This window comes from Erythrolamprus reginae, unplaced genomic scaffold, assembly GCF_031021105.1.
Source record: "Erythrolamprus reginae isolate rEryReg1 unplaced genomic scaffold, rEryReg1.hap1 H_3, whole genome shotgun sequence".
NCBI lineage: Eukaryota > Metazoa > Chordata > Lepidosauria > Squamata > Dipsadidae > Erythrolamprus > Erythrolamprus reginae.
The window spans coordinates 43,307-66,936 of record NW_027248484.1 but is presented as its reverse complement, the minus strand read 5'-3'; the positions used below and the strand labels follow the sequence as shown (position 1 = coordinate 66,936).

Below are 23,630 nucleotides of genomic sequence, written 5' to 3'. Positions count from 1 at the left end.
GAGAGAAGAAACAGAAATTGGGCAACTGTAAAAAAAAAAAAGAGCGTCTCTTTTAAAAAATAAAAATAAATTATTATTATTATTATTATTATTATTATTATTATTATTATTATTATTATTATTTATTATTTATTGGATTTATATGCCGCCCCTCTCCGCAGACTCGGGACGGCTAACAACAATGAAACAAAAACAACATGTAACAATCCAATTTAATAAAACAACTAAAAACCCTTATTATAAAAACCAAACATATACACAAACATAACATACATAACTTGTAATGGCCTAGGGGAAGAATATCCTAACTCCCCCATGCCTGGCGACAAAGGTGGGTCTTGAGTAATTTGCGAAAGACAAGGAGGGTGGGGGCCGTTCTAATCTCTGGGGGGAGTTGATTCCAGAGGGCCGGGGCCGCCACAGAGAAGGTTCTTCCCCTGTTTGATCGACGGGACCCGGAGAAGGCCAACTCTGCGGGACCTTATGGGCCGCTGGGATTCGTGCGGCAGAAGGCGGTTCTGGATGTATTCTGGTACGATGCCATGAAGGGCTTTATAGGTGATAACCAACACTTTGAATTGTGACCGGAAACCGGTCGGCAACCAGGACACCCCCTTCCTTCCCTGGTTGCCGACATCGGAGACGGCTCTCATGCAAGATGGTGAGGTCCCATGGGGAAGTGGAGGAGGAAGGAAGGCTGACCAGGAAGCTGAAAACGATGTCTCAGCTTTTGTATGTGCAAGAGAAGAAGACACAGCTCTTGGTCTCCAAGGGAAAGGAACGAGGGGTGCTATCTTCTGTTCCTACACAGAGTCTTTGGGCCGACAGTTGGAGAGGGTGCGTCTTGGTGGACAACCAACTAGATTTGAGCCGGCAATGTGCAACAGCAGCCAAAACAGCCAATGCAATCCTAAATTGCATTAACAGAGGGATATAATAATAATAATAATAATAATAATAATAATAATAATAATAATAATAATAATAATTTATTAGATTTGTATGCCACTCCTCTCCGAAGACTTGGGGTGGCTCACAACAATAACAAAAACAATATAATAGTAATACAAATCTAATATTTAAAAAAGTATATATAAAACCCCAACAATTAAAACCATACAACACATGCATACCAAACATAAAATATAAAAGCCTTGGGGAAGTGTCTCAGTTCCCCCATGCCTGGCGATAAAGGTGGGTCTTGAGTAACAATCTAGGACAATGACGGCAAACCTTTTTTTCCTCCGGTGCAGCTAACATTAGAATACCATTTTTAGTAGAGATGACTAAACTTACTCAAGAACCACAGGATAAGAGTTGGCCTTCTCCGGGTCCCGTCGACTAAACAATGTTGGCTGGCGGGACCCAGGCGAAGAGCCTTCTCTGTGGCGGCCCCGACCCTCTGGAACCAGCTCCCCCCAGAGATTAGAATTGCCCCCACCCTCCTTGCCTTTCGTAAACTTCTTAAAACCCACCTCTGCCGTCAGGCATAGGGGAACTGAGACATCTTCCCTGGCCTATGTAGTTTTATGTATGATATGTTTGTGTGTATGTTTTTTAAATAATGGGGCTTTTAGATTTTTTTAATGTTAAATTGTTATTTTAGACTTTTAATATTAGATTTTCTTGTTATATATTGTTTTATCACTGTTGTGAGCCACACTGAATCTGTAGAGAGGGGCGGCATACAAATCTAATAAATAATAATAATAATAATAATAATAATAATAATAATAATAATAATAATACATTGTGATCGTGGAGAAAAAGAAAGCATGAATCATCGACATCGCAATCCCAGGGAACAGCAGAATTGAGGAGAAGCAGCTAGAGAAATTAGTGAAATACGAAGATCTAAAAATCGAGCTGCAACGACTCTGGCATAAGCCCGTGAAAGTGCTCCCAGTGGTCCTTGGCACCAGTGTTTCCTCTAATTTTTTTGGGGGGTGGGTGGAAAAGTATAGTGTCTGAGCGGCAGTCCCTTCGGGACTGGGCGGCACAGAAATAATAAATAAATAAATAAATAAATAAATACTTAAATAGTTGAGCTAGTTTCAAACTAGATTTTGATTTTCTTTCTCTCTTCCTTACTCCCATTCTTCTTCTTTCTCTTTTCCTTCCTCTCTTTTTTCTATCTGTTTCTCTCTCTTCCTCTCTTCCTCTCTCTCTCCTTCTCTCTCACTCTTTCCCTCTCGGCTTCTGGGCAGGTTTGGAAAACTCTGAGTTGATGATGATTTTTAAGTGAGCGATTGCTCACTGCTCAGCTTAGAGGGAACTATGCTTGGCACACTGGGCGCAGGGCCAAAGGATCTCAGCGGACATTTGAAAACCATCGGAATTGACAAAATCTCCATCGGTCAATTGCAAAAGGCCGCTTTACTGGGATGGGCAAACCTAATTCGCCGCTACATCACGCAGTCCTAGGTGCTTGGGAAGCGCCCGACTGGTGATGAAATACGAAATCCAGCATAGTGATCTCGTTTGCTGTGTTGTACTGACATAATAATAATAATAATAATAATAATAATAATAATAATAATAATAATAATAAAGACATTAAGGAATTTCACAGTACCTGGGACAGGTGGTATGTCTGGATAACTAAAAAAAAATTCCTATACAAATAAATAAAATCATAATTGTGAATACATATTCAAAATGAAAAAGTGGAGAAAAAATGGAGAGAAAATACAAACTGTTGCCAAATGTAAATATAGTTTATTCAAGGTACCATTATACCACAGAATAAATACAGTCGAAACGAAAGGAAATGTAGAAAAACAGATATTAATAACATAAGCAGATTAATGTATATTAGCATGTAGGAACTGAAATGGTTGCAAATGAATAAGCTGCAAAAACAAAATATCATGCGACATAGCAGGTACTTACATTAAGTTCGGACACCAAATTAACTTATGTATAAAGCATAATGTTTTATCATGTCTTGATTGTATGTATGTTTGTATGCCTTTTTTTCTTTCTATGTCATTTTGGGCTTATTAATGTAAATAATTAATAAAGATATTTTTTTTAAAAAGAACACCATCTTTCGGCTGTGTCGAGGAGGGCGTTTGCCCAAGTTCGCCTGGTGCACCAGTTGCGGCCCTATTTGGACCGGGAGTCACTGCTCACAGTCGCTCATGCCCTCATCACTTCGAGGCTCACCCCCCCCTGGAGGCTCTCTGGAAGCCAAAAACGCCCTCCCAGAGCCTCTGGGAGCCAAAAATCAGCTGGACGGCACACCCATGCATGTTGGAGTTGAGCTAGGGCAACGGCTCGCGTACCTGCAGATATGGCTCCGTGTGCCATCTGTCGACTTTCATTGAGTGTCTTCCAGATAGTGAGTTCTGCCTTTTCTAGGATGTTTGGTCTTTTGAGGGCCTGGTACAAGTTGACCTCCGAAAGGAAGATAAAGCTATCAGCCAGAGCCACAAAACCGAGGAGGCGCTTCAGGGTCACTGTGATAGATTCAAGTGGAGTTTGAATGGGTGAGATGGAGACCCTGGAATGTCTCTGTTTTATTTGCTAAAGCTCCCATGGTCTCAAAAAGATAGAAGGGGGTTAAGGGATGTTCCTTCAGACCAGGAGAGTAGAGTTTTTCCCCATGTGGCTTCAATTGGCTGAACCTCCTCTTCCTCTTCCTCCTTCTCCTCTTCCTCTTCCTCATCCTCTTCTTTCTCCTTCTCTTCTTCCTCCTTCTCTTCTTCTTCCTTCTCTTTGTTTTCCTTCTGCTCTTTCTTCTCCGTCTTTTTCCTTCTTTCTCCTCTTTCTCTTCCTTCTTCTCCTTCTGTTTCTCCTCCTCCTTCTCTTTCTCTTCCTCCTTCTCCTCTTCCTTTTCCTCCTTCTCCTTCCTCTTCTTCCTCCTCCTCCTCATTCTCCTTCTCCTCCTCCATTTTCCTTCTCCTCCTCCTGTTCCTTCTCTTCCTCCTTCTCCCTCTTCTTCTTCCTCCTCCTCCTCATTCTCATTCTCCTCCTTCTTTTCCTCCTTCTGCTCCTCGTCCTCCTCCTCTTTCTTCTTCCTCCTCCTTCTCTTTGTTTTCCTTCTGCTCTTTCTTCTCCGTCGTTTTCCTTCTTTCTCCTCCTTCTCTTCCTTCTTCTCCTTCTGCTTCTCCTCCTCCTTCTCTTTCTCTTCCTACTTCTCCTCTTCTTCTTCCTCCTTCTCCTTCCTCCTCATTCTCCTTCTCCTTCGTTTTCCTTCTCCTCCTTCTTCTCCTTCTCTTCCTCCTCCTTCTTCTTCCTCCTCGTTCTCATTCTCCTCCTTTTCCTCCTTCTGCTCCTTCTCTTCCTCCTTCTCCTTCCTCTTCTTCCTCCTCCTCCTCCTTCTCCTCTTCTTTTTCCTTCTCCTCCTCCTTCTCTTCCTCCTTCTCCTTCTTCTTCTTCCTCCTCCTCCTCTTTTTCTTTCTTCTCTTCCTCCTTCCCCTTCTCCTCCTTCTCCCTCTCTTTCCCCCCCCAAAAGTTGATCCACAACTGACCTAGCCCATGCCTTTTGCCTTGTCACATCCAATCTATCTTTAGGAGGCTATGAACAGCAACCACCAAAAACAGGCCCTCCGTAATTAGCACATGAAAGTAAAGGAAGGGAGAATTTGAGTTGCAGAATTCAGAAAGGAGATGCTGAGCCAAAGGAAGGAAAAAGAAGAGGTGGAGTTGGACACGGATGCGTTTCTGAGTTCATGAAATGTTACATCTGCGCCTTTGCGCTTCCGAGGAATTGGCGGCTGGATTTAGAATTCAAGCGAAGAATCTGAAATGCTTTCTTCTCCAACTTCCAGAGGCCTATACAGCCCCCATCTTTGTCAGACAGAATCAAAACTCTGGGGCCATAAATATAGTTTGGATTCTTTGAAGGGCCATTTGGACCCCTTCACCCCATGAAAATAAGTTTTAAGAAAGTTTGCTTCCCCCTCTGTCAAAAAAAGAGACTTTAAGAATAGCAGAAAATGTCGAACAATTGTGTGTGCATGTTCTTGCTAATAGAAAAAAAGATAAATAATTAAAGAAAGAAGGGAAGAGGAAGGAAGGAAGCAAGGAAAGAAGGAAGGAAAGAAAGAAAGAAAGAAAGAAGGGAGGAAAGGAGGAAGGAAAGAAAGAAAGAAGGAAGGAAAACAAGCAAGAAAGCAAGAAAGAGAAAGAAACAAAGAAAGAAAGAAGGAAGGGAGGGAGGAAGGAAAGAAATAAGGAAGGGAGGAAGGAAGGAAAGAAAGAAAGGAAGGGAGGAATGGAGGAAGGAAGGAAAGAGGAAGGAAGGAAAGAAGGAAGGAAAACAAGCAAGCAAGAAAGAAAGCAAGAAAGAGAAAGAAATAAATAAATAAAGAGAAAGAAAGAAAGAAAGAAAGAGGAAAGGAGACTTTTCACTACAGTCCTACCAGGGAAGTGGATGGAAAATGAAGACAAATCAAGTTTAGTTTAGTATAGTTCAGTTCAATTCAGTTCAGTTCATATTTTATTTTATTATTTTATTTATTTTATTTATTATTTTATTATAAAGTTATTATCTTCGGAGAGGGGCAGCATACAAGTCTAATAATTTATTATTATTATTATTATTATTATTATTATTATTATTATTATTATTATTAATTTAGCTCACTTCAGTTCAGTTTAGTTTAGTATGGTTTATTTATTTATTTTATTGATTGATTGACTTGGTCCATTACACAATGAGGGTTATAGTGGGTATACATATAGGAAGTATATAACGACGGTTATAGAGGATATACTCATAGAAAGATCTATCTAAGAAAGAAGAGAAGATATAGGAATAAAACATATCAATGAAAGAATAGAAGAAATATAGGAAAAGAAGAATGGTATAGGAGATATAGGAGAGCAATAAGACAGGGGATGGAAGGCACTCTAGTGCACTTGTACTTCAGTTCAGTTCATATTTTAGAAACATAGAAACATAGAAGATTGACAGCAGAAAAAGACCTCATGGTCCATCTAGTCTGCCATTATACTATTTCCTGTATTTTATCTTACAATGGATCTATGTTTATCCTAGGCATGTTTAGATTCAGTTACTGTGGATTTACCAACCACGTCTGCTGCAAGTTTGTTCCAAGGATCTACTACTCTTTCAGTAAAATAATATTTTCTCATGTTGCTTTTGATCTTTCCCCCAACTAACTTCAGATTGTGTCCCCTTGTTCTTGGGTTCCCTTTCCTATTAAAAACACTTCCCTCCTGAACATTATTTAACCCTTTAACATATTTAAATGTTTCGATCATGTCCCCCCTTTCCCTTCTGTCCTCCAGACTATACAGATTGAGTTCATGAAGTCTTTCCTGATAGGTTTTATGCTCAAGACCTTCCACCATTCTTGTAGCCCGTCTTTGGACCCGTTCAATTTTGTCCATATCTTTTTGTAGGTGAGGTCTCCAGAACTGAACACAGTATTCCAAATGGGGTCTCACCAGCGCTCTGTATAAGGGGATCACAATCTCCCTCTTCCTACTTGTTATACCTCTAGCTATGCAGCTAGAGGTATAACTTAACATAGAAACATAGAAGACTTAATATAGAAACATAGAAGATTGACAGCAGAAAAAGACCTCCTGGTCCATCTAGTCTGCCCTTATATTATTTCTTGTATTTTATCTTAGGATGGATCTATGTTTATCACAAGCATGTTTAAATTCAGTTTCTGTGGATTTGCCAACCACGTCTGCTGGGGAATACTGTCTCACCAGCACTCTATTTTGTTTTATCTTATTTTATCTTATTTTACTTTTTATTTATTTTATTTATTTATTCATTTGTCCAATACACAAATACTTAGGAAGAAAAATAGACATGCAGTAATACATATAAGGGTAAAGTGAACTTAGAGGAGAGGATATATGAAAGAAAGAAAATATATATGATAAGTTAGAGAAAGGATTATTTTTAGCTCAGTTTAGTTTAGCTTAGTTTAGCTTTTTGGAACCTGGTCAGTCCTGGCTGGCTTTTTTCCCCTTCTGTGGAAAGCGAGAGCAAGGGGGAGAGACGGAAGGTGATAAAATTGAGGCCTTGGAGCTCCTAACGCCCCCGCTCGCGAGCTCAGCCGTGTCAGCCTTGGCTCGGCACAAACTCTTCCCTCCCCGATGGTTTGGCCTTGAGCGAGACAGGCAGGAGAGAACAAGCCACGACCCCAAGGTTGCAAATCTCCACCCTGCCCCGATCCTCAGAGGTCATAAAAAAAAATTGCTCTCTGGAGCAAAAACCCTCCATTCCCTCCAAGGTCCAGATGGGAGATTTTAACAGCAATTACAGTACACTAAAGTTTTCGAGCAGTCACAATTTTTTTTTATGGGTTCCTTGACACTGGATAAGATTGTGTTTAGCAATGTGCAGCAGCTGCCAAAAAGGCCAACACAATTCTAAACTGCATCAACAGGGGGGTACACTCCAAGACCAGGGAAGTCTTAATACCACTCTACTACACCCTGGTCAGACCACATCTGGAGTACTGCATCCAGTTCTGGTCACCACACTTCAAAAGAGACATTGAAACTCTGGAGAAGGTGCAGAAAAGAGCAACTAAAATGATTAGGGGACTTGAAACCAAGACTTACGAAGAGAGATTGCGGGAACTGGGCATGGATAGCCTAGAGCAGTGTTTCCCAACCTTGGCAACTTGAAGATATCTGGACTTCACCTTCTGGAATTCCCCAGCCAGCATTCGCTGGCTGGGGAATTCTGAGAGTTGAAGTCCAAATATCTTCAAGTTGCCAAGGTTGGGAAACACTGGGCTAGAGAAAAGGAGGGCCAGAGGGAACATGATAGCAGTATGCTGCAATGTCCTGCCTGTCAACGACTACTTCAGCTTCAACCACAACAACACAAGAGCACATAACAGATTCAAGCTCAATATTAACCGCTCCAAACGTGACTGTAAAAAATACGACTTTAGTAATAGAGTTGTTGAAGCGTGGAACTCATTACCGGACTCTGTAGTATCATCCCCTAACCCCAAACATTTTACCCTTAGACTGTCCACGGTTGACCTCTCCACATTCCTAAGAGGTCAGTAAGGGGCGTGCATAAGTGCACTAGAGTGCTTTCAGACCCCTGCCTGTTGTCTCTCCTATATCCCATATATCTTCTCTTCTATCCCTATATCTTTCTTCTATTCTCTCATTGATTATTTCATCCTATACTCTCTCTTCTATTCTTTCTCTAATTCTATTTCCTCAAAGGTGTCCTCTATTACCTTCATTGTATATTATTGTGTATTGGACAAAATAAATAAATAAAATAAATAATAAATAAAGTATACAGGTATATGAGGGGTTGCCACAGAGAGGAGGGGGTCACTCTATTCTCCAGGGCACCAGAGGGCCGGACGAGGAATAACTGCTGGAAGCTGACCAAGGAGAGATTCAACCTTGAAAGAAGGAAGAACTTCTTGACGGTCAGAGCGATCAACCAGTGGAACAATATGCCTGCGGAGGTTGTGAACTCCCCCAACTCTGGACACTTTCATGAGGAGATTGGACTGCCATTTGGCTGGGGTGCTGTAGGATTTCCTGCTCAGGCAAGGGGTTGGACTTGACCCTTTCAACTCTAACAATAAATAGATAGATAGTGTTCTGCCTGCGCCTCCCAACCGTCCGTAATTACAGGGTAATTAGTCCAAAAAGACACACACCACACGATAAAAGGAAAACCAAAAGTCTTTATCAACAGAAAAGCAGAAAAAAACCTCCCTTTTTAAACGTCAAAGGGATTTTCTGGTACACACAAAGCACAGGTTAAATGCAATCCAATTTCTAACCCAGTAGCTGGGAAATTGAGTCCAAATTCCAAAATCCAGAAAGTCCACACACAGTCTTGAACGGGGAAACAGCAAAACCATGATCTTGATGAACTATCAATCAGATAAACTTCCACAAGGCTAAACCAGCACATTGTTCTTTTTATCTGTAGCACTAATTACAGCAGCCCCACCCAACCACAGGTGGCCTCACTTATCTCCTGTAATAATCCTTCAGTTGTTTTCTCCTATGCATCACTCTATACATGCGTGGGTCCGTCATAAGTTCTTGTTCAGAATCCAGGGATGATAATGATGATTGATCTCCTCCTGGGCTCTCTGCCAAACTCCCCTCTTCCCTGCTACTCACGCTTCCTTCGTCAGAGGAGCCTTCGTCAGGAGATTCTATCGGGAGCTAAACAGGCCTGTGGCATGTGGATGTTTCCCCCACCTCCACTTCCACATTCCTTGGGGCAGGAGCTGGGCCAGAGACAACCACAACAGATAGATAGATAGATAATGATAGATAGATAGATAGATAGATAGATAATTCCCTCCCTCATCGCCATTGCTAGACAACATCACATCTTCTGCTGTCCTCCTGGTTGATTGGATGGAGAATCCTTGTAGCTATCTTCTGGGTGGGCTGGGAAAGGAGGCGAGGCTATGGAGGTCGGACAAGATGACCTACAAGGTCCCAATTCTGTTAATCTGCTATCTGTTACCTACCAGTATTGGCTTCCACAATTCCTTTTTTTAAAAAAAAAATATTTTTATTGATTTTATAATAATAATATCTGGGAAGGCCCATGACTGCTTGCCTGGCCGCATTCTGAACGATCTGAAGTTTCCGAACACTCTTCAGAGGTAGCCCCATGTAGAGAGCGTTGCAGTAGTTGAACCTCAAGGTGACAAGGACATGAGTGACTGTGAGTAGAGACTCCCTGTCCAAATAGGGCCACAACTGGTGCACCAGGCGCACCTGGGCGAACGCCCCCCTCGCCACAGCTGAAAGATGGTGCTCTAAAGTCAGCTGTGGATCGAGTAGGACGGCCAAGTTGCAGACCAATAGTCCCCCCCCAAATTGATGGACAGACAGGTGGGATTGTCCTTGGGAGGCAAAACCCACAGCTACTCCGTCTTGTCAGGGTTGAGTTTGAGCCTGTTGACACCCATCTGGACCCCAACAGCCTCCAGGCACCGGCACATCACTTCCACTGCTTCGCTGAGTGGACATGGGGTGGAGATGTACAACTGGGCGTCATCCGCATATTGAGGTGTCATCAGATGATGGCACCTCACCCCATGCCCTTGGATGTTCTCATACGCATAAACACGCCCTTTTCTTGCTACCTGTGCCAACAGGTATGCTTCACATTCTGCTGAAAGTATGCAAGTTGAACGGGTGTGTGTGATACCACTTATGTAATATTTTCCTTCTCATTTCCCTAACCCTTGTATTCTTAATTTTCCTTATTATTTTCTCTAACTCTATCTCCTCCCTAAGTGGTGCTTCTTTATTCTCCCTTTCATTCAGATATTTGCATATTGCATTTATTTGTAGCCATCTTCCCTTGCCCAACCACCATTCTATACGATTTCTACTTTGCCTCCCAAGTAAGATGGGAGGCCAAGGCTTCCACAATTCCTGACTGAGCCTGCTGGTTTGTTTGTTTGTCCGTGCGTTCATTCATTCATTCATTCATTCATTCATTCATTTTTCTATGCCACTTCCGAAGTGGGTAAAATGAGGCTCCAGATTGCTGGAGGCAACAGGTTGACTCTGTAAATGCCTTAGAGAGGGCTGTACAAGCACTGTGAAGCAGTATATAAGCCTGCTATGGCTTGCGGAGGGACGAAGGAAGGGAGGAAGGGAGGAAGGAAAGAAGGGAGGGAGGGAGGAAGGATAATAATAATAATATTAGATTTGTATGCCGCTACTCTCTGAAGACTCGGAGGAAGGAAGGAAGGAAGGAAGGAAGGATGGATGGATAATAATAATAATAATAATAATAATAATAATTATTATTATTATTTATTAGATTTGTATGCCGCCCCTATCCGAAGACTCGGAGGAAGGAAGGAAGGAAGGAAGGAATGATAATTATAATAATAATAATAATAATAATAATAATAATAATAATAATAATAATATACTAGATTTGTATGCCGCACCTCTCTGAAGACGTGAAGGAAGGAAGGAAGGAAAGAAGGAAGGAAGGATAATAATAATAATAATAATAATAATAATAATAATAATAATAATATATTAGATTTGTATGCCGCCCCTCTCCGAAGACTCGGAGGAAGGAAGGAAGGAAGGAAGATAATAATAATAATAATAATAATAATAATAATAATAATAATAATAATTTGTATACCACCCCTCTCCGAAGACTTGGAGGAAGGAAGGATGGATAATAATAATAATAATAATAATAATAATAATAATAATTTATTAGATTGGTATGCCGCCTCTCTCCAAAGACTCGGAGGGAGGGAGGAAAGAAGGAAGGAAGGAACCCAGTGATGCAGTTGTTATAATGCCGCATGGCAGGCTATCTCTGCCCACTGCCAGGAGTTCAATGGTGACCAACTCAGAGTTGACTCAGCCTTCCATCCTTCTAAGGTGGGTAAAATGAGGACCCAGATTGTTGGAGGCAACAGGCTGACTCTCTGTAAACCGCTTAGAGAGGGCTGCGAAAGCACCGTGAAGCGGTATATAAATCTAAATGCTATTGCTATAACCTGCCTTGTTTTTACAAATAACTCAAGGAGTTATTTGCAAAAGAAATAAAATAAATCTCTCTTGCACGCACGTCCTCTCGCAAGATTTTGCCTCCTGCAAATCGGTGATTTTTTTTGCTTCTGCACATGTGCAGAAACGAAAAAAAAATTACCGAAATCTCTTGCGTGGACGCGTCTTCTCGCGAGATTTTGCTTCTTTTGCATGTGCAGAAGCGAAATCTCGCTGGGATGCACAGAAAATTTAAATACTTTGAAGTCCACCGCTGCATTTAATATCCTTAGATGTGTCCTACAATTTAACTATTTTCAGGAGAGGTCATTTGAATAGAGTTCAAAGGAGGGATCCTTGACCTCTGGGCAGTGAAGGGCTGCAAAAATTTTTTACTACCACACTGTGGGCAAGGCTTATTTTGTGGGTGTGGCTTGTCGGCCATGTGACCAGGTGGGAGTGGGTTGGTGATCATGGGACCACTGGGTGGCTTAAAGATCATGTAAGTGGATTAAAGATATCGAAAGATGTCCAAAGATATTTCACCAGAAGAGCCCTTCACTCCTCCACTCGAAACAGAATATCCTACAAAAATAGACTAACAATCCTGGGCCTAGAAAGTTTAGAACTACGGCACCTAAAATACGATTTGAGTATTGCCCACAAGATCATATGCTGCAACGCCCTACCCGTCAATGACTACTTCAGCTTCAACCGCAATAACACAAGAGCACGCAACAGATTCAAACTTAATACGAACCGCTCCAAACTTGACTGTAAAAAATAAGACTTTAATAATCGAGTTATCGAAGCGTGGAACTCATTACCGGACTCAATTGTGTCAACCCCTAACCCCCAACATTTCTCCCTTAGACTCTCCACAATTGACCTCTCCAGGTTCCTAAGAGGCCAGTAAGGGGTGTACATAAGTGCACTGGTGTGCCTTTCGTCCCCTATCCAATTGTCTTTCCTCTCTTTCACCTATCATATATATTCTCTTCCTTTCATATATCCTCTCCTTTAAGTTCACTTTTACCCTTATATATATTACCACATGTTTATTTTCTTCCTATGTATTTGTGTATTGGACAAATGAATGAATAAATAAATAAATAAATAAATAAATAAATAAATAAATAAAGGTGGCCAACTTGACGTCACTCACATCAGGAATTAGGGTTAGGGTGCCTGGCCTCTCCTCACCTCAAAGAGAGACAATTTCCCCATTTATTTATTATGACTGAACATCCAAAATATACTATTTAATTCTATGTATATATGCCATACGTGCACATACATATTACACACAGGCACACAAAAATATATGCTATATAAACTGTATGTGTATGTACACACACACGCACAGCTCTTCTAAAATTATACACATTCAACCTCATTGATTGCGATAGGAAAAACATACCCAGAGCCCAGAAGGGAAAAAAAGAAAAGAATTCAAAATTTTTCTACCAGTTTTGCGTCCCTGACCAATAATTTTCTACCGGTTCTGCGTCCCTGACCGTACCCGTAGGAGCCCATCACTGCCACAAAAAACAATTGAAGCCTTTCCATAAACCACTGTCTGGTTTGGTGCTGTAACCAAACAAAACCGACTTCAGAGGACAATCAGAATTGCAGAAAAAGCAATTGCTGCCAACTTGCCTTCCACTGAGGACCTGTATACTGCACAAGTCAAAAAGAGGGTGGGTGAAATATTGACTGACCCCTCGCATCCTGGACACAAACTGTTTCAACTCCTACACTCAAAATATCGCTACAGAGCACTGCACACCAAGACAAAATTTTTCTACCGATTCTGCGTACCTGACTGTACCTGTAGGACTGTACTGTACTAGTATTGGATTTTTACATTCCGTTTTTGTCACTATTGTTAGCCGCCCCGAGTCCATGGAGAGGGGCGGCATACAAATCCAATAAATAAATAAATAAACCCATCACTTGATTCCAGAGGGTCGGGGCCGCCACAGAGAAGGCTCTTCCCCTAGGTCCTGCCAGACAACATTGTGTAGTCGACGGGACCCGGAGAAGGCCAAATTTAAACATGCCTGGGATAAACCTAGATCCATCCTAAAATAAAATACAGGAAATAGTATCAGGGCAGATTAGATGGACCATGAGATCCTTTTCTGCTGTCAATCTGCTATGTTTCTAACCACTGCCAGTTACTCTGCAACAAACCCAGGTAAAGGCTCCTTGAGCTGCTTTGTTTTCTTGCAGATGTCTCATGACCAAACTAGGAAACATCATCAGGGCTAGAAGGGAGTGGAGTTTGGGAGTGAGGAAGAGGAGATGGAGCCCTTGCTGCTCTCTGAGTCTTGCCTGTTTTCTTTCAGACGTCTCCATACCCAGACTAGATAACATCATCAGTACCAATTTTGGGCCGTGAAACATCTGCAGGAAAGCACCCAAGCTCAGAGACCACCCAGGACCCCAAAGTTCCCTAGTTTGGGCCACAAAACTGTGCCAGAAAACGAGGCCACCGAAGACCCCTCACGTCAACTCCGAACTCCCCTTCCTTCTCTCCCACCCATCTATCCATCCAAGCTCCTCCGCCTCTCCCTCTCTCTCCTACTTTGGGTACCAGTTTGCAGGACCCACAGAAGCCCCTCTGAAAAGGGGATCCATTCCTTCCCACCCACCCATCTATCTATGCTCCTCTCTTCCGCCTCTCCCTCTCTCTTCTACTTTGGGTACCAGTTTGCAGGACCCAGAGAAGCCCCTCTGAAAGGGGATCTTTTATTTCTCACCCATCCATCTATCCACGCTCCTCTTCCTGTCTGCCTTTCTCTCTCTCCTACTTTGGATAGTAGTTTGCAGGGCCCAGAGAAGCCCCTCTGAAAAGGGAATCTGTTCCTTTCCTCTCCCCCATCTATCCATCCAAGCTCCTCTCCTCCCTCCCTTCCTCTACACCCCCCTCCGACTTTGGGTACCAATTTGCAGGACCCAGAGAAGCCCCTCTGAAAAGGGGATCTGTTCTTTCTCACTCACCCACCCATCTATCTATGCTCCTCTGCCTCTCTCTCTCTCTCTCCTACTTTGGGTACCAGTCTGCAGGACCCAGAGAAGCCCCTCTGAAAAGGGGATCTGTTCTTTCTCACCCACCCATCCATCTATCCATGTATCTATGCTCCTCTGCCTCTCTCTCTCTCTCTTTCTCTGTCTCCCTCCCTCTCTCTCTCTCTCCTACTTTGGGTACCAGTCTGCAGGACCCAGAGAAGCCCCTCTGAAAAGGGGATCCGTTCCTTCCCTCCTACCCACCCACCCACCCATCTATCCATCCATCCTCCGCCGCCTCTCTCTTTCTCTCTCTCTTTTTCAAAGGCGAGAAAGGAGGAAGGAATCGGGCAGAAAGAAACTGCAGCAGCCAGACGGCGGCGAGCGAGTCAAGGCGAGCGAGCCGAGAGGCGCAGCCAATCCGGACGGGCCGTTCCGAAGTTTGCCTTTTATGGCGAGAGCCGCGGCGGCCGGCCGGTATAAAACCCGACGCGCGGCGGCCGAGCGCGCAGTCGTCAAGGCGCCCCCACGGTCCTCGGGTTTTCTCTTTTTTTCCCTCCGCCCTCCGCCGGTGGATCGCTCAGCCGCCTCGCTTGCCCCCCTCTCCCGCCCCGAGCCTTGAAGGGTCTCCGGAAAGCCACCGCCGAGCCTCTTTTTCCAACAGCCGCTAACCCAAAAAAAGGTAAGAGCGCGGCACCGGGTGGTCGCGGGCGCAAAAAGGCGAGAAAAGTGGGCGCAGCGTTTGGGTTGCAAAGGGGTGGCAGGGGCGCGGGCAATACTGAGGAATGGGGGGGACTGGGAGGTTGGAGGGGGGGTTCGGATGCGCCTTTTCATGGAGGACGGTGTCCCTTCCCTTCTCGGGTCCCCCCAGTTTTGAGGGGGAGACGCTCGGCTCTCCGGGGCCTTTTTGGAGACGCCAAGTCTTTGCGCAAAGATTTGGAGAGCCCGCGGATGGAATTTGGGGAGGCGCCCCCCTGTCCTGGTGGGGTGGGGCCCCTGCTCTGGGGGGGCAGAAGGGACCCGGCGGGGGAAAAGGTGTATAGGTGGGAAGGGGGGGTTTGCAGAGACCCTCCCTTTAAATGCTTTTGGGGTTTGGGTGGGTGGGGGGCGCGCCGGCCGGCCTCGAGCGGGACCCGCGGGGCTTGGGGCAAAGCGGCCTCGCAATGTTGGCCCCTAGGAAAGAAGGAAGGGGGGGGTTATGCGTTTGGAAGAGTAGGGCGGCGGCGGGGTGGTGGTGGAATTCAGCCAGGTGCTGAGTTCAAATTGAAAGGCGCAGGGCGAGGCGGTTGGGCGCTCCCGGCTTGGCGGGGCTTAACGGCTTAAGGTGGGGAGGGGGGGGACATACGAAAGGGGGGGGGGGGTTTGGAAGTCGCAGCCCCCTGGAGTCCCAGCCGCGGAGGGCTTCTTCCAACGGGACGGAAAAGGGTCTCTTTTCTGGGGGGAGGGGGGGGGTTGAGTTGCAAAGCCGGTTTTTCCATTGTAAGGATCAGCACGTGGGTGGCGAGAAGAGGAGGGGTGAGGCAGCCATCAATCAAAAGTCTCGAGGAGGGTCTCTTTGTTTCCTGGGTCTGTTGGCCGGACGGGGGGTGGGTGGTACAGAGGGGGGTGGGGGTCGCACTCCCCTTAAGGGAGAAACCGCTGCAGAATTTCCCTCTTCTCTGGAGCGTTGGAAAAACCAGCAAGCGGCTAGTCCTCATGAAACGGGAGGAAGGGGGAGAATGCAAGAAGGATCCCATGGCTTCCAAAACCCCCTCGTGTCGGGGGAGATAATTCTGTTGTCGTTTCCTTTTTTAAAAAATAAAATAAAAATTCAATTCAATTTAAGCCTCCTTTTGGCTTGGTGTGGACCCTGCTGTGGTTTTCTCTCTCCCCCTTGCCCACCCCCGTTCACCCGCTTTGGGCCTGGGGTTCACGTTCCTTCTTGGGGTGGTTTACCCGGACCTTGCACGTAGCCTGTTGATCCGGAGCTAATCCAGATCGTATCTTTTTGGGTTGGGGAGGGGGGAGGAAAAAAAAAATACAGACGGGTCTTTGAGTGGGGCAGCCTCGTGCGCTTGGGCGTGGGCGTGCCTCGCCCTGGTGTAAAGCTTTTGCAAAGCCTGGTTGGGCGAGTAGCAATGCCTTAGGAGCCCCCCGCCCACCCCAAAACTGGTGGCCAGGCAGTTTGGGGAGGGGTCTTCCCTTTGGTGGTCTTGTCTGGAGGGAGGGGGGAGGATAAGGAGATCTTGCCTTTTGGGCGTGGCCAGGGGCCCCTCCCTATTTGGGGGGGGGGGGAGGAAATGGGCAGGGCGTGGCCAAGCGCCGCGGAGAGAAAGCTGGCTGCCGGCTGCATCTTCGCGATTGCCTTTTATGGTAAAAGTGGGAGCCGCGCCGCCGCTTGGCTTCGAAGGCTGCCTGAGAGCGCCACCTAGTGGCCGCGGGAGGCATTGATAAGAAGGCAAAGAGGAAGTAGGTGGGGCGGTGCCGGCTGCGTTTGTTTGTTTGTTGGTTGTTTGGTTTAGTTTATTTAATTCGACTTCTATGCCGCCCAATTGAAAGAGGACTCTTTCAACAACAGATACAAAAAAACAACAATATTGCTACTGGCTTTGGCTGTGCCTTCAATGGTCTTTCTCTCTCTTCCCCCCTTTTAAAATCCTTAGATTCGCCATGGATGATGATATTGCTGCGCTCGTGGTCGACAACGGCTCCGGTATGTGCAAAGCTGGTTTCGCGGGAGACGATGCGCCCCGAGCCGTCTTCCCCTCCATCGTGGGTCGCCCCAGGCATCAGGTAAACACTGGCCCCCCTTGCCACCCTCTATAGTTTGCAATCGATAACAGGCAGGCTTCGGAGCCAAACTTTGAACAAACTTGTGGCTTTCCTCCCATGATACCACAAACAAGACTAAATCTTCTCCACCTAAAATTGAAAGATGACTCTGCAGAATTCTTCCTGTCCAAATTTTGGGGAGTTGGAAGTCCAGGAAGGGTTGGCAGCTCCTTCCAAGTCTGGGGAGTGTGGAAATAAGTTGCTAGATCTCAAGGTCATCTTTCTAGCCTCGTTCATGGCCTTGCAGGTGGAACCTAGGTTTTATCCTAGTTTGGTCCATGAGTTTAACTCTACTTGAGCTTCTGCTCATTCTTAACACATCTCTCTTTGGTCTTTTCTTGACCAGCTTAGAAATAGCATTTAGATTTATATACCGCTTCCTAGTGATTTTACAGCCCTCTTTAAATGGTTTACGGAATTAGCATATTGTCCCCAGCAATCTGGTTCCTCATTTTACCCACCTTGGAAGGAAGGCTGAGTCAACCTTGAGCCTGCTGAGATTCGATCTGACAAACTGCGGGCAGCCAGTGGTGGTCAGTAGAAGTAGCCTGCAGTACTGCACTCTAACCACTGCACCACCGAGGCTCTTATTGAGGAAGGAAGGAAAGAGAGAGAGTGTGAAAGAAATAGTAATAGCCCTCTCTAAGCGGTTTATACAACAATCTGGGTCCTCATTTGACCCACCTTGGAAGGATGGAAGGCTGAGTCAACCTTGAGCTTGAAATTTAGGAAAGAAATGTTAAGGAAAATCAAACCCAGTTTAACTAACCAAATCGAGGTTTTCTTGACCAAGCCATGATATGGCATGGCCACCCTCTAAACCAGGAGTCTCCAACCTTAGCAACCTTTTAGACTTGCGGACTTACAACTCCCAGAGTTCCTCAGCCAGCTTTGCCGAGGTTGGAGGACCCCCACTCTAAACCATGATCTGCAATTGATAACAGGCAGGCTTCAGAGCCAAACTTTGAACAAACTACTTGGTGGGCTACTCCTGTGATACTAGAGACTAGAGATCTTCTCTACCTAAATTGAAGGATTCCTCCTGTCAAAATATTTGGGAGTTGAAAATCCAGGAATGGTCGGCAGGGGAATTCTGGGAGTTGAGAATCCACAGATCTTCAAGGCATCCAGGTTTCTTAAACCTGGATGGCTGCAAGGGCCTTGTGTTCCAAAGGTGTTTGTCTCTCTCTCCCACACACACACACAACCCCCCCCCAACAACTGGACTTCCTTGATTTTTCCCCCCAAAATATGTTTTGCTTCAAGTCCAAAAAGCTGCTCGGTTTTAGCGATTTGCAAAGAAAAAAAACTAGAAAGTTCAGTTGCCTTTTTTTTTAATTGGGGTGGGGGATAAAAGCACTTTTCAGCCAGCCATGATTTGAATCTCCATAGAATCAGAGGTCTTCAAACTTGGCCAACTTTAAGACTTGTGGAGCTATGCTGGCTGGAGAATTCTGAGAGTTGGAGTCCACAAGTCTTAAAAGTTGCCCAAATTTGGAGACTCCTGCCAATGATAGACAAAGGTGCCTTCTGCTTATCCATCCAAATAATTGTCTCGAAACCTAAGCCAGCTTTTGAGCATGTTGGCTTGAGCTGGTCCATCTGCCAAGGGCTTTCTTTCGTCAATGGCTGTGTGGTTCAAAGTCTTGCTTTTCAAACACGGAATAAATGGTACGATTGGATTAAGGCAAGGGTTGGCAAAGTTGGCTCTTCTATGACATGTGGACTTCAACTCCAAGAATTTCTGAGCTAGCATGATTGGCTCAGGAATTCTGGGAGTTGAAGTCCACAAGTCATAGAAGAGCCAACTTTGCCTACCCCTGGATTGGGGGGGGGGGGAGAGAGAAAGGATTGTAATACAATGTGAACTGACTGATGAAAAATAAGAACCATGTAAATATAAAATTTAATGTGTATAATTAAGTAGATATAATGTAAGAAAATGGGCCTGGGTCTGTGTTGAATTATTGTGATGTTCTTGTGTTCTTGTTAGTATATTAAACGTAACCTGCTTGGGTGTTGCTAACAATGTCAGCTTGTATAATGTGAAGACTACCTTTAAGGAACTTTTACTGGTTGTCCATAAGAGGGCGCCAAAACGGTTCCCTTTGGGGAGGAGTTACTTTATTAGAGAGATTTTTTGCCATGGGCTATATTCTTGCTTGGTTTGTAAACTATTAGTAGTATTATATGTGTATTGCTTATTCTGTATATTTGTAAATAATAATATTATTATATATACATTAATGAATCATTGTCTGACTAACCCACATTTCCTACACCAAAAACTCTTGTTTAATGTGTGCTGAAGGTTTCATACATACTAACATACTAACAGTTCTATAAATGAAAAAATTAATAAATGCAACATTAAAAAAACACGAAGTCTTCCTTTCCTCCGTTTCCCAGGGTGTGATGGTCGGTATGGGCCAGAAAGACAGCTACGTTGGAGACGAGGCCCAGAGCAAGAGAGGAATCCTGACACTCAAATACCCCATCGAACATGGCATTGTCACCAACTGGGATGACATGGAGAAGATTTGGCATCACACCTTCTACAACGAGCTCAGGGTTGCCCCCGAAGAACATCCTGTCTTGTTGACAGAAGCTCCCCTGAACCCCAAGGCCAACAGAGAGAAAATGACTCAGGTATGTGTATTTGTCTACACACTGTCGGGTCCTTTTTGCAAACCTGCCTATCATTTCCCTTCTGTAATTTCATTTATTTTCTCCTGCCTACAAGAAAGAATCCTTTGCAATCTTTTCATCCTTCTTTGTTCACCTTTTACTTCTCTCTTTTTTTTTTATCCTTCCAGCTCTGCAGGATTTTAACTTTTCTGATCTCTGAGTCTCTCATGCTGGACCTGGAAAGGTTTTTATCTGCTTTTTTCAAAACAAAAATAAGTTTTCTCTCTCCTGTTTGTCTACTCGGCTTCACCACTTCTTTTCTCTCTCACTCACTCACCCGCTCGCTCGCTCTCTTTGTCTCATTTTCCCCCTCCCTCTAAACTAACTTTGTTCTTGAGTGATTTCTGTCGTGTTCTTTCACTGGGTGAAATTGCAAAATTGAAATAACACAAATACGGAGGAGGAAGAGGGGTGGTTTGCTTTAACATGTGGGGCGATGAAGGTTTGTATGTGTCTAGCATGTGTTTGGTTTTCTTTCTGGGAGAGTGTTCTGCGCATGACGTTGACGAGGACCTCTGTTGGGCCCAGATCTTCACGTTTGTCTCTTTGTCTCCAATCTCTAGATCATGTTCGAGACCTTCAACACCCCAGCCATGTATGTCGCCATCCAGGCTGTACTCTCTCTCTATGCCTCTGGCCGTACCACCGGTATTGTGATGGACTCTGGTGATGGTGTCACCCACACTGTGCCCATCTACGAAGGTTACGCCTTGCCCCACGCCATCCTCCGTCTGGACCTGGCGGGCCGCGACTTGACCGACTACCTCATGAAGATCTTGACCGAGAGAGGTTATAGCTTCACCACCACGGCTGAGCGAGAAATTGTCCGCGACATCAAGGAGAAGCTGTGCTACGTCGCCCTGGACTTTGAACAGGAGATGGCTACCGCCGCGTCCAGTTCTTCTCTGGAGAAAAGCTACGAACTGCCCGATGGGCAAGTCATCACCATCGGCAATGAGCGGTTCAGGTGCCCAGAAGCTCTGTTCCAGCCATCTTTCTTGGGTAAGTCCTTGAAGGACCACGATTCTTCTAGTATAGGGTTATGCGAAGTTGGCTCTTCTATGACATGTGATGATTGGCTCAGGAATTCTGGGAGTTGAAGTTCACAAGTTACAGTAGAGTCAACTTTGCCTACCCCTGTTCTAGTAGAATCTTTGAACTTTGGTTGAAGGCCATGTGGAACGGAAACGAGGGTGGGATTTTGGTGTCCAGTTGTCTTCATAGAGGGGGCATCTTCTCTTGGCAGGCATGGAATCCTGTGGCATCCACGAAACCACCTTTAACTCCATCATGAAGTGCGACGTTGATATCCGTAAGGACCTGTATGCCAACACCGTCCTCTCTGGTGGCACCACCATGTACCCTGGCATCGCTGACCGGATGCAGAAGGAAATCACTGCCCTGGCACCCAGCACAATGAAAATCAAGGTGAGGCTTGGAGCCGTGAACAACTTGGCAACAAAGGGACCAGGTTGAGTTGTGGTTCCTTCTGAAAGCTTGTAACATTGTGATGCCCCCCAAGCAGCAAGCTGTGGGTTAGCAACCACAACTTTTGCTTGTCCCTATTGTAATTATTATTATTATTATTATTATTATTATTATTATTATTATTATTATTACATGGGGCGGCTTGTAACATATAAAAAAGATATAGTTAATTTGAATTAAAAGTTAAATTTAGTAACTTACATTTAAAAACTAGAAAAAAAACTTTTAAAATATTCATACAAACTCATTAAACATTATACTTCATTCATTCATTCATTCGACTTCTTTGCTGCCCAGTCCCGAAGGACTCAGGGTGGCTTACAATAATATAAATACAAATAGATATAGAAAAATGAAAAGAAGTTGAATATAATCTATAACTATAAAACCCATATTAAAAAAACCACATTAATGATAAAGCAGTCACATACATTATATGTCCAAGCTGGTTGGTAGATTATGGAGGTTTGGGTCAAGAATTGGGAGCAGACCAATGGTTTGGCCCCACCTGTCCTTTAACTAGCAGAAACTGGTGCATTGGATGTGATGCCGTGGCCTAGAGGTGGAGCTCTCGCCTCACAAGCAGGAGGCTGTGAGCTCAATCCTGGGTAGTGGCAGATATTTCTCTCCCTGGACACAATAAGAATATCTACTGAACAAAAATTCCACATTGGCAACAGGAAAGGCAATGGGCCAGTAAAACATTCTGCTAGCTCCATTCAGCGGCCCAGACTCCACCCCGCAAGGGATTATGGGATCATTTTAAAAAATGCGATGCCTTGGATCTTGAAGGACTAGTAACTTGATTCGGCTTTGGTTCTAATTGCTTCCTCTTTTTCCCTTCCTCCAGATCATTGCCCCACCTGAGCGGAAATACTCCGTCTGGATCGGAGGGTCCATTCTGGCTTCTCTGTCTACCTTCCAGCAAATGTGGATCAGCAAGCAGGAATATGACGAATCCGGCCCGTCCATCGTCCACCGCAAATGCTTCTAAAAAAACAAACAAACCAGGACTCAAAATTTACCACGATAGCAATTTTTTTCCTTCTTTTTTTGACAAAAAAAATAATAATTCCTTCCCCCCTTCCTCCCCCCCCTAACTTGCGCATAAGTGAAAAAAAAACCACGTTTTTTTGAAATTTGGCATGGCTTATTTGTTTATTTGGCGCTTGACTCAGGATATCAAAACTGGAACGGTGAGAGAAAAAGGTTTTGAACGGCGGAAGCCTTTGTTTAAAAAGAAAAAAAATGCAAAAAAAAAAGTGTTGGAGCGAACACCGACCCCCTCCCCATCGATCACCCCTCCCCAGTTCTGCAGTGCATCTGAGAACTTCGATTGTATGTGTGTTGTTTCTTCTTTCTTTCTTTTTTGAAAACAAAAATAGTCATTCCAAATAATTGTAAAAAAAAAGCAAATCTCATTGAGGGGAAGTTAAAACCAGCCTCTGTGAAGGCAGCAGCCCGGCTCTTTCTCAAGAGCGCACACACACACAAAAACAGTCCCGAGGTTTATTATTCTGTTTTTTTTATCGGAAAACAAGTATTAGCTTTGCCTATGAATCATGATTCAAGTGTCTCTCTTGTCTTCTTGCGCCTTAAAACAAAACTTTAAAAAAAAATAGCCACACTTGATCGTCCATCTATTATTTTTTTTTTAAAGATTATTTTGGGTCAAGTCCAAAATAATAATAAAACACAAAAGATGAATGGGCTGCTCGTGTTTTTTGCACCGCCTGAAGGGTTTTACAGTCTTTCCTCTTGTATTCCCCTCCCCAGTTCCCAGTGGGGAAGGACCATTTGCACCCCTTTTGATGCCAGTATGTGTAAGGGGGGGAGGGGCAGGCAAAACTGTATACACTGACTCTCGGAAAAGTAAACCAATCCCCCCTCTCCCCAGTTTCAAATAAAGATGCACAACCATAACTTTGGATTGCTTTCGTTTGTTAATTTAAGTATTAGAAAGTTGGTTACAAGTTAGTTTATTTATTTGACTCGGCGTACATTATAAATGCAACAATAGATACAAAGAAGTCTAAATTACTTTAAAAAGAAAATATGACTTCAGCAACAGAGTGATTAATACCTGGAACTCGCTACCTGACTAAGTTTCTTCACCTAACCCCAAGATCTTCAACCTTAAATTTTCTACTGTT

At 44.3% G+C, this 23,630-nt stretch overlaps 1 protein-coding gene across 1 annotated transcript; it reads left to right on the top strand.

Annotated features, from left to right (window-relative positions):
- The first annotated feature begins 14,756 nt into the window (after nt 1-14,756).
- Nucleotides 14,757-23,400, top strand: LOC139155541 (actin, cytoplasmic 1). The gene is made up of 6 exons (XM_070730721.1): nt 14,757-15,172; nt 17,133-17,262; nt 19,711-19,950; nt 20,553-20,991; nt 21,236-21,417; nt 22,328-23,400. Exons 2-6 carry the CDS (start codon nt 17,140-17,142, stop codon nt 22,469-22,471), a joined length of 1,128 nt encoding a protein of 375 aa, XP_070586822.1. The 5' UTR covers nt 14,757-15,172; nt 17,133-17,139; the 3' UTR covers nt 22,472-23,400.
- Nucleotides 23,401-23,630: the final 230 nt, after the last annotated feature.

Bases quoted from the DNA above. Each gene is read 5' to 3' on its own strand.
- LOC139155541 (XM_070730721.1), top strand. From the start codon at position 17,140: ATGGATGATGATATTGCTGCGCTCGTGGTCGACAACGGCTCCGGTATG. The intron at 17,263-19,710 runs GTAAACACTGGC...TCCGTTTCCCAG, and splicing joins TGGGTCGCCCCAGGCATCAG to GGTGTGATGGTCGGTATGGG. The intron at 20,992-21,235 runs GTAAGTCCTTGA...TTCTCTTGGCAG, and splicing joins GTTCCAGCCATCTTTCTTGG to GCATGGAATCCTGTGGCATC.